Source organism: Paramisgurnus dabryanus, chromosome 10 (assembly GCF_030506205.2).
Source record: "Paramisgurnus dabryanus chromosome 10, PD_genome_1.1, whole genome shotgun sequence".
Classification (NCBI taxonomy): domain Eukaryota; kingdom Metazoa; phylum Chordata; class Actinopteri; order Cypriniformes; family Cobitidae; genus Paramisgurnus; species Paramisgurnus dabryanus.
This window is the reverse complement of record NC_133346.1, coordinates 28,158,740-28,172,717: the sequence shown is the minus strand read 5'-3', so window position 1 is coordinate 28,172,717 and position 13,978 is coordinate 28,158,740. Positions and strand designations below refer to the sequence as shown.

General features: G+C 38.8%; 1 protein-coding gene across 1 annotated transcript in view; it reads left to right on the top strand.

Moving 5' to 3' along the window:
• LOC135718251 (NACHT, LRR and PYD domains-containing protein 12-like) overlaps nucleotides 1-13,978 on the top strand; it is a 103,690-nt gene that overhangs the window by 21,301 nt on the left and 68,411 nt on the right. Inside the window, exon 6 of the mRNA XM_065240549.1 lies at nucleotides 4,088-4,261. Coding sequence (XP_065096621.1) covers nucleotides 4,088-4,261 — 174 coding nt within the window. The remainder of the gene's footprint in view (nucleotides 1-4,087; nucleotides 4,262-13,978) is intronic.

The window sequence follows — 13,978 nt, the reverse complement described above, 5'->3', positions numbered from 1 at the left end:
GTTGCATTTGCGTGTAGTCACAAAAACGTAACATTTGTACATATATTTAAGCACAGCAGTTTAAAAACAGGTGATTTTAAGCCATTCAAACACAAACAACAGTGCGTCCGCAGTTTCTGTGTCAGAAGAGCATGCAAGCCGCGCATTCGATTCTCATTGAGCATGTGTTGTACGTATTTTTGCCGCTTTATTGGCCTTAAATAACACATATGCCTCAAAAATCCCGTCTTTGCAAATATCCTCATATAAACACAACCATTTAGGTCTTAGGAGAAAGTAAACAGCAGAAACATTGCGCATAAACTAGCACATCAGCGCTGCCTCTATTGTAACATAATAATTTGTTGATAAAGGTACAGTCATTCAATTAACAACTGTCACTATGGTTACAGACATCCTGTGCGAATTCTACACGAGTTTGACTCGAGTAACTCGTTCAGGGTTTATATTCATACATAACGTTACTGTATTAGAGCTGTGACTGTAAACTGTTGTGTGAACAGAACAGACCCTGGATTATTTGTTTATGTTTACTGAATAATATGATATTAAAAAGTTGTATTTGTTCACATTAGTAAATGCATTATATAACAAACAAACAATGAAAAATATAGAGTATATAAGCATTAATTAATTCTTGTTTATGTCATTACAGTAATTGACGGTGGTTCATGGTGCATTCACTAATGTTAACAGTTTCAACTTTGATTAAAAAATTATTAGTAAATGCTAAAATAAATACATTTACAATTAATAAATAATTAATAAAACAATCATTAAAGGTGGTGATATTCATGTTTTCTTTTTATATAGTGAGTTATTTAGCTGTTTCGCCTTAATCTGAAATGCCCTGCAAACTACAGCTACCTATATGCCACATGAGACTTCAATGTGGAATTTATGGCAAAAAAAAATCTCCCCTTAAAATGCTATTGGTCTCGCCTACATAAAGTGTTAGGTAAAGGAATATGACTTGGCCTGAAAAATATTTCAGTCAGAAGAATTTTTTCACTTTAATTCTTTTTTTGTATGTTATATATGTCAAAATCTGTGTAAATAATAGAAAGGTCGCTGATTAACACTTGCAATTCAGTGTCGTGATGGTTTTAAAAAATATTCTGAAGGTAGTAAAAAAGGTAGTAAAAAGTAGTAAATTTAATTTAAGGATTTCTGTATAAACCCTGTCTAAGCGAATTGACACGTTTTAGACCATAAAACATTTTTTGTTACATACAGCAAACATCTCCTCACTATCTGCTTGCTGCCTGTCCGCTGATCAAACTGTAAAAAAACGCGATCCAGTGTTTTCGCTATATACATTCTACCGTGGCGGCCCGCCACGCCTAAAACATCCCCGCCACGCCTTCGGTTGTGGATAGAAGGGATACAGCAAACGAAATCTTGCCGGATGAGCACTGTTTTATCATAACCCCGGATTTCCACCGACTGCGGAATGGCTGCGGATCCGCTGCAGAACGGCGGCGGAGTCAATCGATTTCCATTCAAGTCATTGTGTGTATTTCCACTGACTGCGCTCCGAATCCGTCACAGCTCCGGCCATCCGCAGCCCTCCGGCACAAATACGCAGAGCTTCTATTTTTGACGGATGCCGGACAGCTCCGCAGGGCGGAGCCATGACTTTATCGCGTGATCATACCTGAATCCTAAATCTAAATTTTTTTTATTAAATATTTGCAATACAAACATTAGAAACACACACAAATAAAGTCATTAATACAGAAACAACAAATAATAGACAAGAACAGAGCCAGGGGGAGTTTCAAATAAATACATTAAAGATAGAGCATAAATAAATGGTTTAGCAGCCTTCTTATTTTTTTAATTTTGGATGGATTTGATTTACTGCTCTGTCTACGTGAGATCTCGTGTTGTGATCTGGGCTGGTTTGTAAAAACGTCATAATTCAACGGCACAATGGGCAGAGACAGAACTAGGTATCGCGCGATCATCACGTGAATTTGCGAGACCTCATGGGTCCTCGTCACTTCGGCATGCAGCCGCTCTGCAACAAATACGGATCTGGTGGGTATTGGCGGACGGCGGAGTGCGGAGCCGTAACGCAGCGGAGCTGATCTGCAGCCGCTCCGCAGTCGGTGGAAATCCGGGGTAATCCTTCACCCAAACCTAACTCTAAACACAAAATTTCACACGATTGTAGTTACACGGATGTATTTGTATCTCATTTAGCCAGAGCCGCTGTTTTCATCCTAATAATCCTACCTCCAAATCTAATCATTAACTTTTCTGCATTTGCTGTATCCCTTCTAGACAAAACCCGCGGCAGCACGCAAAATAAATAGCCCTGTCAGACTGGCTGTCTTTAAAATAAATAAATTCCTTCGCGTTTATAAACTCATTTATAAATAAATCGCCTAAAATATCATAATTTCCCCCATGGGTTTAGTTTAATGCACAAATAGATTTAAATCAACAGATAATGATTAGGCTACGTATCTGTTTTGAGAAATAGTAATAAAATAAATAAGCCTACACGACATATGTTACACTTAAATAATTATCAGATTGACAAAACGAATAAAAAATTATTTGAGTTTCTGTTCTTTTTTGTGACGCGCTCTAAAACCAAAGCAGCAGAAAGCACGTCATGTTTTTAATTATTTTAAATAAGCACAATGTTTTCTCCTTATTGTGAGTTTACACAAATAAAAATACAACATTTACAGTTTCGAATGTTGTTTTACTTTGATCTGTATGACAATAAAGTTAGGGTAAAAAGGTGCAAGGTCATCATGCGTATGATGTTCACCGGCGCATGTACACCGACGCAGCGCAGGGCTGCGAGAAATGACATAATTAAACTTTCGATTTAACATATTACGAGTTTTTTGGACATTCATTTGTAATCACTGTACTCATATTATCAACTTATCAGGCCATTAGTTATTCAGAATATAGGCTATAAGCGCAGCGCACTGCTGACCACTCAGCTGTCAATCTTCTGTGCTTTAGATTGACACTCACAAAGCTTCACATTAAATGATAAGATACTTGTCTAAAAACAAAATGCTAAATACTGAATACTACTTATATGGGACTGCAAGACATTAATAGTCGAATCTGTTTGGAAGGAAACTTACATTATTCCTGTTGGAAGAGAAGTACGTTGGTAATAAAAACTTGTGGCAGAAGGTGAGACTGTTTTATCGGTTTCAGATAGGAGGGTCGGGGTACCTGCGGGTAAAACGCATAATATTTGAGGTAACGAGTGTAATAATATTAACGTGTCATTTGCGTTGTAGATGCAGGTCGGGACTCAATAGAATTAATTGCGGGTCTAACATCCAACACCAAAAGGTTAGACCGTTAAAGGTTTATATTTAACTGCACGATTTGCGGTGTGACTGGGTCTGGATCTTTATGTCAAACAGGCCGGGTGTGGAATAAAATTGCTGCTGATGTCGGATATCTGTTCGGATGTTCTGTCAATCACAGCGGTGCGGATTATCAAACAGGAGTGCGTGACTTTTCTACAGCTCTGTAACGCTAAACACAAGCACGAACTAGCACACTACATTAAAACTACAATGAAAGATCCGTACGAAGCTATAAAACGTATTTTTTAAGAAAATACAATTTAGATCAAACATAGAAAAGCAATATGCTATAAATATAAGGAAAAGTAAATGACAGCATGAAAATTATAAAAAAAATACATGTTAGTTTACTGTTGCCTATTTTCTACATTTAAAAAATAATGTACATTTATAATCATCATGGGCGCCCCCTGCCGCCACAGCTGGAAAAAATCCTAGAGGAAACACTGCGATCTCTGTAGACAGCCCAGGCTTCACAAATGGCAATAACAACACAGTGGCCAAACCTAGCACCACAAAACAAAGTGTTCCAGCCAATAAACAAAAAAAAGGATTTGGGGGTGGGGGTTGGGGTTGGGCGCGTTTATGAAAGCAAGGAAGGGAGGGGGAGGGGGAGGAGTTAGCTACGCTCTGTCTTTTTGAAAACAATTCAAACGTCAACAAAAACTAACGTCTCGCAGATTCGCTTAGAACGCCTTTAACACACTGTTATCTTGTTATTTCTCTCTCAGTCTGAAGAGCTGTAATCTGACAAAGAAAAGTTGTTCATCATTGAGTTCAGTTCTCATCTCAAACTCCTCAAGTCTGACAGAACTGAACCTGAGTGAAAATAAACTGCAGGATTCAGGAGTGAAGCTTCTCTCTGATGGACTGAAGAATACAAACTGTGAACTGAAGATTTTACAGTAAGAAAATTCTTAAACCATTTTTTTTTTATTTTGTGTGTTTGTATCATGTAAATTCTTATAAAAGTTGATGAGAATCATCTTCATGTTATGTTGTCTATCATAGTGTTGTAGCGATTTTTACACGGGAACCAATTAATGTAGTGAATTAATGTAGTGATTTTCACACGGGGCAACAACTGGGTAGTATGAGTTTCACCTCGAGCAAAGAACGTATATCGACAAGAAGTGAAACTCAATAGAACGTTCCATTGCAACACCAGCGCCCAGCAGCAGCCCTATGAATCCGCCATTTTGGAATGAGAGTGACTCGGGAGTCAACTAGAAGTGATGGCAATATAAGCTACTTTGTACATTAAAAAATCAAATTCAAACGGAATGATGATAACACAGAATAACATACAATCAGACCAGTGATCATTAATCCCTTTTTCCAGCTTATTTTCAGATATTTAGACTTCCACTTTTAAATAGGCTAACTATACATACATACATACATACCGACATAAACTCATCCACACATAATATTTTGGCTCCATATACATACACATATACACACATATACATCTAAATTGCTCAAAATGGATTAAGTACAGTAAAAAAAACACAACCACTGTCCAAAAGTGGCATTTAGGATAACAGACAGAGCAATGCATCATGTTCTATAAGATTATCATGTTTGTAGTGGGGATTAATATGTACAAAATATATTTCATACCAAGTGGACTTGGTAACTAATAATAATAGTAAATGTGTAAAGTAGCATAAAATAGAATTACATAATAAAGCAAGAAAAAAACGACCTCAAATGTGTATCTATTTAATGATTGGATTCCACAACTGATAACAACAACAAATCAACACATACATACAAGACAATACAGCGTTTCGTGTAGGTGTAGCAAGTGAAGAAAAATTTAATTTAAGAAACTTACTATTGCGCTTCTGATTTGGCTGTGAGATTCGCTGAAAATGAATTGAGAATGAATTGGCTGTGAGAATTTTCATTCCAAAGTGGCGGCCGCGCTACTGAAGCGCCACCTAGTGGCTGTTGCCAAAAACGAATCAGGGTTTCCCCTCTTGTTTTTCTATACCGGGGTGTCAAACTCATTTTAGGCTGAGGGCGGCATGGTAAGTAACGGCACAATGTGAGGGACGGATAATTTTTTAAACCTTAAAATGAACTAAACAAACTAATTAATTAGCAAGAAAACTAGTGAAACAGACAGCTCTGTAAAAACTACACTTCATAAGTCACACTCATACTGTACATACTAGCCACACAAATTTACATCTTTACAAAACCCACTGGCCTTAGGTTGAAAAGCCATAATTTTACTTCCTTTGCATGAAACCTTAACAAAATTATACCTTAATGCCAAAATTATTTATAAACCATTCACTTTTCTTTGGAATATATTTGTAATGAGAACAGTCATTTAAATAATGAAAATGCTAGATGGGGCAGTGGCCCAAACCAAAAAGGGCACAAAGGGGGTGGTACTATTATTATGGTTCTAATAAAGTATTATAAATATGATGTGTTATATTACCAGCATCAACTTAGACAAGTGATTATAATGGGAAATATAATAACACGAATTAAAGTGTGACAATCTGCTAAATATTCAAAATGATTTACCTGCTGGCTTGATGTAGCTTTGAATCCATGTTTGCAATGTTGAACTGCCTTTAGCAGCATCCCTTTCCATTCTCTGTCTATATTTTCTGAAGGCATTTGTGTTTTTTGTATATTTTGTCTACAGACTGTGCCAACAACAGCAAATTGAGTGTTTATATTAACTTAGATCTGATCGGGAACATTAAATCGACTAGACAAGCATTGTAACGTTAATACTAAGAATGTGGATATTTTGTTGCTGTTTGCTTGCTAAGTTGTTAGCACTTTTAGAACACTTCCAAATTACTAATTCTGCGGTTTAACAACTGATATAATGTAATGAATCTACCTGTTACTGCAACGAACTTCGGAAACTGTCGTCTTCACTCTCCAGGCAGAGAGTGGACACAGAGATGCTGCGGAGCGGGCGAGAAAACACGAAGTGGATTACCGGAATCAGTGGATCTTTAGCGGAGCGGTAACATAAAACAGCAAGATTTTTGGGCACCGTGTTTAGTCTATGTTCCGCTTTTGCTGCTTTCCGCAAGTCTCTTATATTAAAAACGAACTAGACATCCGCCTAAAAGAGTTTTTAAAATATGTATTTAATATTTAATAATACTGTATAAATCATCACGCAGGCCGGACTGGACACCTTTGCGGGCCGTGTTCGGCCCGTGGGCCGTATATTTGACACCCCTGTTCTATACTCTTTGCCTCGAGTGTGTGTGCATGTGTGTGCGTCAGATGACCCTTCTCTCTTTTACCTCAGGGCACCAGCTAAAGAATTTCATTTTAACAATAAGACTGATCTCAAATTGATCATTCAACAAAACAGAAAATATGTAAATTGGAGGGAGTTTGTCATCTAATTTATCTGAAGAATTTTACTTACTTACTTATTCATTTAGCTGACGCTTTTATCCAAAGCGACTTACAATTGCTAAATATGTCAGAGGTCGCACACCTCTGGAGTAGGGGTGGCACGGTTCACAAAACCCTCGGTTTGGTTCGTTTCACGGTTCGATGGTCACGGTTCTCGGTTCAGTACGGTTCTTGTTGTTATTTTTTCTTTAAATTTTTAACACTCCAGAAATGTATTATCTTATTAATGTATTAATTATCCATAATTTAGGATACAGTATTAAAAAAAAGTTATATCATGTAATCATGCACAAACTGAATTTGACTTTAAGCACATTATTGGGACCATCCCTGAGGAAAGCCAGATGAGATTTTGATAGAGCAAGAGGGAAGACATTGATGATTTCAACATGCTTTACATTTATTTGGCAAAAAAGAGAATGTGTATTGCCATCTACATGAACTTTATGTGCATTTTTAGCACACAAAGATAACTTGCATTTATTAAAATGCCAACTTCGGTGTAGCTCATAATTTTATCACTGATAGGCTGCTTTAATACTGAGAGTATATGTGGACGAGAGAGAAACATAACCTTTACACCTGTAATATTTAAATCTCTTTAAGTCTCTTTTGTCCACTTTTGACCACTTCTGTCCTGATTACTTTGAGGGGCAATTTCTGAAATAAGATTGCGCAACTTTCACACGCTAGCAAAATATAACTACGCGGAAATCAGCCGCTTTAATTTTATCAATGAAAGGCTAAAAATAGCGCTGAATACGAAAAGACGTAAAATGTGTTTAGTACCTCAGATTAGATAAATGGGCAGAGAGAAGGCGATCTCCTGTGGCTGTCGAACACATTCAACCCATAGACTACAATTCTATCTATTGTTTTATTTCCGCTGTCATCGTAGGTAACATGAAATAAAAAATGTTTCCACAAACCAAACTTATACGACGCTGGCGCATCCTCCAACTGCGGGCAGACTTCCTTTTCTCTCCCACTTGCCATTTCTACACGTAACATAACCTGCAGTACTTATACTCCAAACCAGTCACCTCTTCTTTCGCGCGAAAGGGAAACACGCTATCTGAGGTCACATACAGGGCATGAGACTACATTGCGCATGCCATGAACCGTTGAACCGTGCGGCACACAAACGCTCCGAACCGAACGGTTCTGATTTTTTTTATGGACCGTGCCACCCCTACTCTGGAGCAACTAGGTGTTAAGTGTCTTGCTCAGGGACTCATTGGTGTGTCACAGTGGATTCGAACCCGGGTCTCTCACACCAAAGGTGCGTGTCTTATCCACTGTGCCATCACCGCCCCCTCTTTTGTGAGATTCTGGCCAACTAGTAGAACCTTTAAAGGAAATCACCAATGTTTTTCAATATTTTACCATGTTCTTACCGCAACTTAGACAAATGAATACATACCTATCTTTTTTCAATGCGTACACTTAATCTTTGTTCAGCACGTCGTGAATGTGTTAGCATTTGTCCTAGCACCATTCACTCCTTATGATCCAAACAGGGATGAATTTAGAAGCCACCAAACACTTCCGTGTTTTCCCTTTTTAAAGACTTTTACATGAGTAGTTACACGAGTAAGTATGGTGGCACAAAATTAAATGTGGCGATTTTTAAGCAGATAAAAAATGTGAACTATATTGTATGGCCGAAGAGCACCTGGTTTGCAGCACTTCGACCTCGGCGTGCAGTAACATCGTCACTCCTGACTACTCCCCCTCTTGCTCAAACTTCCGTCAATATTGCTGTGCCTGAGGTGGAAGTTTCCTAGCAATCTGGAACACGCAGATGAAGGTCTATTGAAGTGATGTTTTGCTCTTCTGAGCTTCACCTTGTTGCAGATGTTGGTGTTTGCCTTTCTGGATGAGAAGCTTGGGACGTGGTGTGATTTACTTTGTCTCTAGACGCACAAGCCAGAAACTCAGAACTTGGGATCTCTGTAAGTGGCTCCCAACACAGGGCTGGAGACTCAGACAAATTAATACATACCTGTTGTTACTTTTACTGTCTTTCTCCGCGTGAGACTCAGAACTTGGGTGCTCTGTTAATGTCTCTTTTTGGGGGGGACTCGGAAGCGATGGGGTTAGGTTTGTCTTGTTACAATCTCTAGCACGCAGCCGAAGACTCTGGATGAGTGTTTGAAATTAAGGTACTTTTTTTTACTTTTTCGATAAGAAGAAGTTTGCAGATTGCCACTTTCCTGATGCAGAAACGTGATTGGAAGAAGGCAAGTTCGTTCTGTCAGGCAAAAAAACCCAGAAGATCCCAGTGCGGATAACAGAAAGTTTATTTAAATAATAATGAAGTAAACTGACATTTGCAAGTCTGGGCGCAAAGGCCACTCCGAGGCAGACGGCTGGAGGCGGGGAGCAGTCACACACACTGGGGAGAGGTAAACCACACACGTCCGGGCTCCGGCCACACAAACGGACGGTGGGAGAGAGTATAGTACAACAATAATATAATTACAGAGAGTCACTGAAAATGTTCCACTGCTTTGAGACGGGGTGAATAATCCACTGTGACCCTGATAGCAATAAGCTCCGGAACGGATCTGCAACGGATCTGCTCCAAAGCCGACAGCTCCGGTCTGGATCGTTTGCGGATCCGCCCCGGAGCCTATTGCTATCAGGGGAAGGACAGGGGGAGTTATTAAAATGCCGCAGAGATTTAACCAGGCAAGCTGGACCGCAGCAGCAGACCCTGAATGGGTACACTGGACAGCGCCCAACCATCAAAGCAGCCGAAGCTGCGGTGGAGAGAGTGTAAAAACAACTTCTCGGTGAAAGCAGAGCAGTGGGTGACCTGGCAGATAGCACAGCAGTCCTTAAAGGGACACTTCACCCATTTGCATTAAGCTTTGTATAGTTAGAACCCCAGTCATGTTTTTGAATGGTCATGCATCATTTACTCAGTTGCCGATGAGACAGGAGAAATACAGATTTCAGTGTTGCACTTCCTTCTTTCAATGATGTAAAAATCATCATTTTGCATCATTGAAAGAAGGAAGTGCAATATATTTGTTGAGGGGGTGAGACTACAAACACCCCTTTTCTCTGTCAAATAGGCACAAAATTCTAAATGTATGTTAAACTTTGTCTACAAATATGACACACTTTCAATAAAGATTAATGTTTCTATGGGTGAAATGCTCCTTTAAACAGGTAGATGGAGAAAACAGTCTCTTTATCAGTCAGCGATCACAGAAACAGTATCTTGAGAATTATTCCTGTGCAGCAGAGGGCACAGATTAAGGGGGGGGGGGGGGGGGGATAATAAATGAACAGACTCGAGCTTTCAGAAAAACACGACTAGACAGGACAAGAAACTAGCAGCGCTAGTAGCTGGCGAGAACATACACAGACGAACTTGCAACGAGACACTGAACACGCAGGGGATATATACTGAACCATTAGCCATCAAATGAGCTGCAGCTGTGAGTGACGCAGGTGAAGGAGATAACATAATCACACCCGTGAGGGAGCCGCGCACGTGAGAACTGTCAAAACAAAACACAAACACAGAGAAACCAAAACATAGCAATCAATAAAAACGAAGTCATGACACGTTTGGGAAATTGCACCAAAACTAAACGTGCATAAAAACATAAACAAGTCATTTAAATAAGTGAAAAATCTTTTTTATGAGCTCAAAATTTTGAACATAATGTGCTATTGCTAAAAATTGCCCATCTCTAAATCTCTAAATATACAGGGTGCGATTTGTGGAAAAAACAGAGGGGGGATGTTTTCATAGGCACCGATTTCGGTGACGGTGCACGCGTACCCACCATATTTTGTCATGAGTCATTTTGTACCCGCCACATATAACTTCCGTCCATAATAATTTGACTTTTGGTTCGACTGGTTTCAGTGGTTATGAGGAGCAATACGAGAGAGAAATTTGGTAATCATTGTCCGACCTAACAAAAAGCCATTATAATATTATTTTTTTAAATATTTCTAATTAAAATATTTCTAATAGGCTATTCAGAAATGCGCTCTCCGCTCACGAGCTCTGATCGGAACAAACCTGAACCTGAACCTGTCTGCTGAACTTGCGCAGAAACATCAAAATATAACCAGCTTTTAAAATGGTTTTAAAACTGAACATGTAGACTATTTATCAGAAATTAAGCTTATTGACAATTTTTATAATTCTTGACAAAATTAGAATATAGTAAAAGTAGTAAAAAAAAAAAAAGTTTTAGGTGGGCCTGTTGAAAAGTGAGGCCGTGCCTGAGCTACAGGACATCGTCTTTCAAAACATAACCTGCGCGAAAGAGAAAAATTGACAGTTCACATAACAGCACTTTACTTTGGTTAATAGGCTACTTCTCTAGGCTAGCCTTTGCTGAACAACGGATTGATTGCAAAGTTAAACCATCACAGTAGAACCAGTTGTACTGCTGCTTTTAAAGTTATAACGTTAACTTTAAGTTACACTGCGATACTGTGCTACAGCGAGATGATAGAAAAGACCTTTGTGTTAGATTCGGGTCTGAGTTCATATGGCAAGACCATGGCAGTTCTGTGTGGGGACACGTGGAGTCATCTTGTGTGTGGCTTCCACATGTTCCCAGTGTCTTGTCCCTGTCATGGTCTTGCCAGACCTTTGTGTTAAGGTCTGATTTCATATGGCAAGATCATGGCAGTACTGTGTTTTGTGTGGGGACATGTGGAGTCACATTGTGTGTTGTGGCCACGTGTTCCCAGTGTCTTGTCACTTTTACCCCACTCCCTTGTGTGCTCCCGTTTTAATTATGTAATGATTTTCACCTGTTTTAATGCCCTCTCGTTCTCTGTCTTGTGCTCGTACGTTCATTTTGATACAGTGTTTTAGTTCACGCCTTCCGTGTTGCCTGTATCTCATTCCCTTAAGTCCTTGTTATTTGGTGTTTAGTGTTGTTCCTTTGTTAAGTTTAGTCTCATTATCATATGTTACCCGTTTTACCCCCTCGTGGGTGTTTTATGTTGTACTTTGTAAATAAATCTTATGTTTATTTACGTTCATCTGGACTTGGGTTCTTTTCCACCAAACCAGCCGTGACATTATTGGCGTTTATCATATGTGTAACTTCGGCCATTCTCCGTGGTGTGACTGGTACACTAACTCTCCTTGTCATCATAAACAGATTATCAGATTGTGATGTTTATTCCCGCTTTATTAATATGCTGAATAATATGCTGCTGAATGCTGCCTTCCTTCGTTTGACACACAGATCAAGTTCAAGTTCAAGAAACTTTATTATCCCCGAGGGGCAATTTGTTGTGCAGCAGCATACAATACACATTACACAAAACAACAACCATACAATCAACAGAAATAAATTAAATACATACAACACAGAAGTCCACAACTCACATTAACTTGTTAAGACCACCTATAGCAGCGGGGACAAAAGAATGTTTGTGTCTGTTGGTCCTGCATTTAGGCAGTTTGAATCTACGACCTGACGGCTACAAAATAAAACAGCCGTACAATGGGTGGCATGGATCAGCTAAGATTGAATGTGCCTTCTTGACAGTCCTAGTCTCATATAAAGTGTTTAAATCAGGCAAGGGATTGTGGGAAATTTTGCCTTCACTATGTTTTGAAGCCTGTTCTTGTTTTTAAGTAAAAGGGACCCGAACCAACTCACAAGAGCAAATGAAATAGTGGATTCAATAAGTAAAACAGTAAAACATCCTCATAAAAGTATTATCAACATTAAAATTCCGAAGTTTACGGAAAAAAAACATACGTTGATGTGATTTCTTACAGACAGCGTCTACCTGTGGCTCAAAGGTGAGTTTGTCATCGATAATAATTCCAAGGTATTTATATAGACCAATTTCGTGTTTGCAAACAGAGATGACGTTTTTTGTGGGCGGAGCCAAACTGGTTGCAGAAAGTGACTGCTCCGCAGTAGGGTTGTGAAGTGTTTTAGCATTAAACCGTGATTTTTATGGATCCGGTGTTCTGTTGAAGTCTGATTCCTATATGTTTCCCTTTAATACATGTTTCTTATAACGTTTTAATCACGTTACGTTTATTTTTTTAGATAGATAAAAAGTTTAAATGGCTTGGCTACTGATATGCATGTATGTAATGTATATGTATTGTTCTTTTTTGCTAAATCAAATATTTGTACAGTCTGAATCGCTAAAGTACATGTAAAAGCAATACTATCATGTATTATATATAATAGCGTTTATTAAATATTTCATAATTTTCCTGTTTTCTATTATTTCTTCCTTAATAAATTATAATTGTAACGTGATAAAAACGCTATAAGAAACACATGGAGGGAACAGACTTCGACAGAACACCGGACATCTTCTCTACTTATTTTCTATTCTAATTATTAAAAGATTTTAAGATGATGTCCTTGCTCCATTCTGTCCGTTTAAGGGCTTATTGTAATCATAAACACCTACGTTTATCTTCAAATGATGTCTTCGACGATGGTATTCTATAAAAATTAAAGCCATCTTTTTTGGCATTCTTATTCTGACACTTAACAGCACATCCGGACATTTTCCAGTGAGTTATCTTGCTCTTTTCACTTGTGTCTAATTCATTTCCACTGTTTTTCTGCAACCGCATTGCGCGCGCAGCTTGCAGTGACGTAACTGTGACGTCTACTCTAAATTGGTCTATTGCTTCACCACTTCTATATCCTGATCATTTATAGAAGAGTGGGTGGGGGGTGGAGGATTCTTTCTAAAATCAATCAACATTTCTTTAGTTTTTTCCACAACCATCTCGCAAGTGTTGATAGGCTATTACTCGTGAGGTGTAACCGGGTGTGTAACCAATCAGATAGCGCCGTGGGCGGGACATTGAGCAAGTCTGCAGAGTGGTGAATACAGAGAGGCTGCGGGCTGCGCGGTAGCTATATCAGAGCAAGCCAAAGTAGCGCATTTTAAAATAAAATTTACTTTAATCAAACCACGGATCCGTGATAAGTTTTGTGATCCATCTTGCCACTAGTGTAGTAGCACTGATCACTTTGAGGGAGGGATAAATTTATCCAAGTCTTAATTAAAAATAATTAAGCAGAGGCAGGGATACATTGACCAGAAAGGGGGAAATCCCAGGCATCCCCCCGGGCAAATCGCACCCTGGACATGGCTATACATACTTTAATACTTTGTTTCTAGACTTCTATTAAGTTTTTTCGACGTGGGCACCATTCTTATCTCTATCTCTC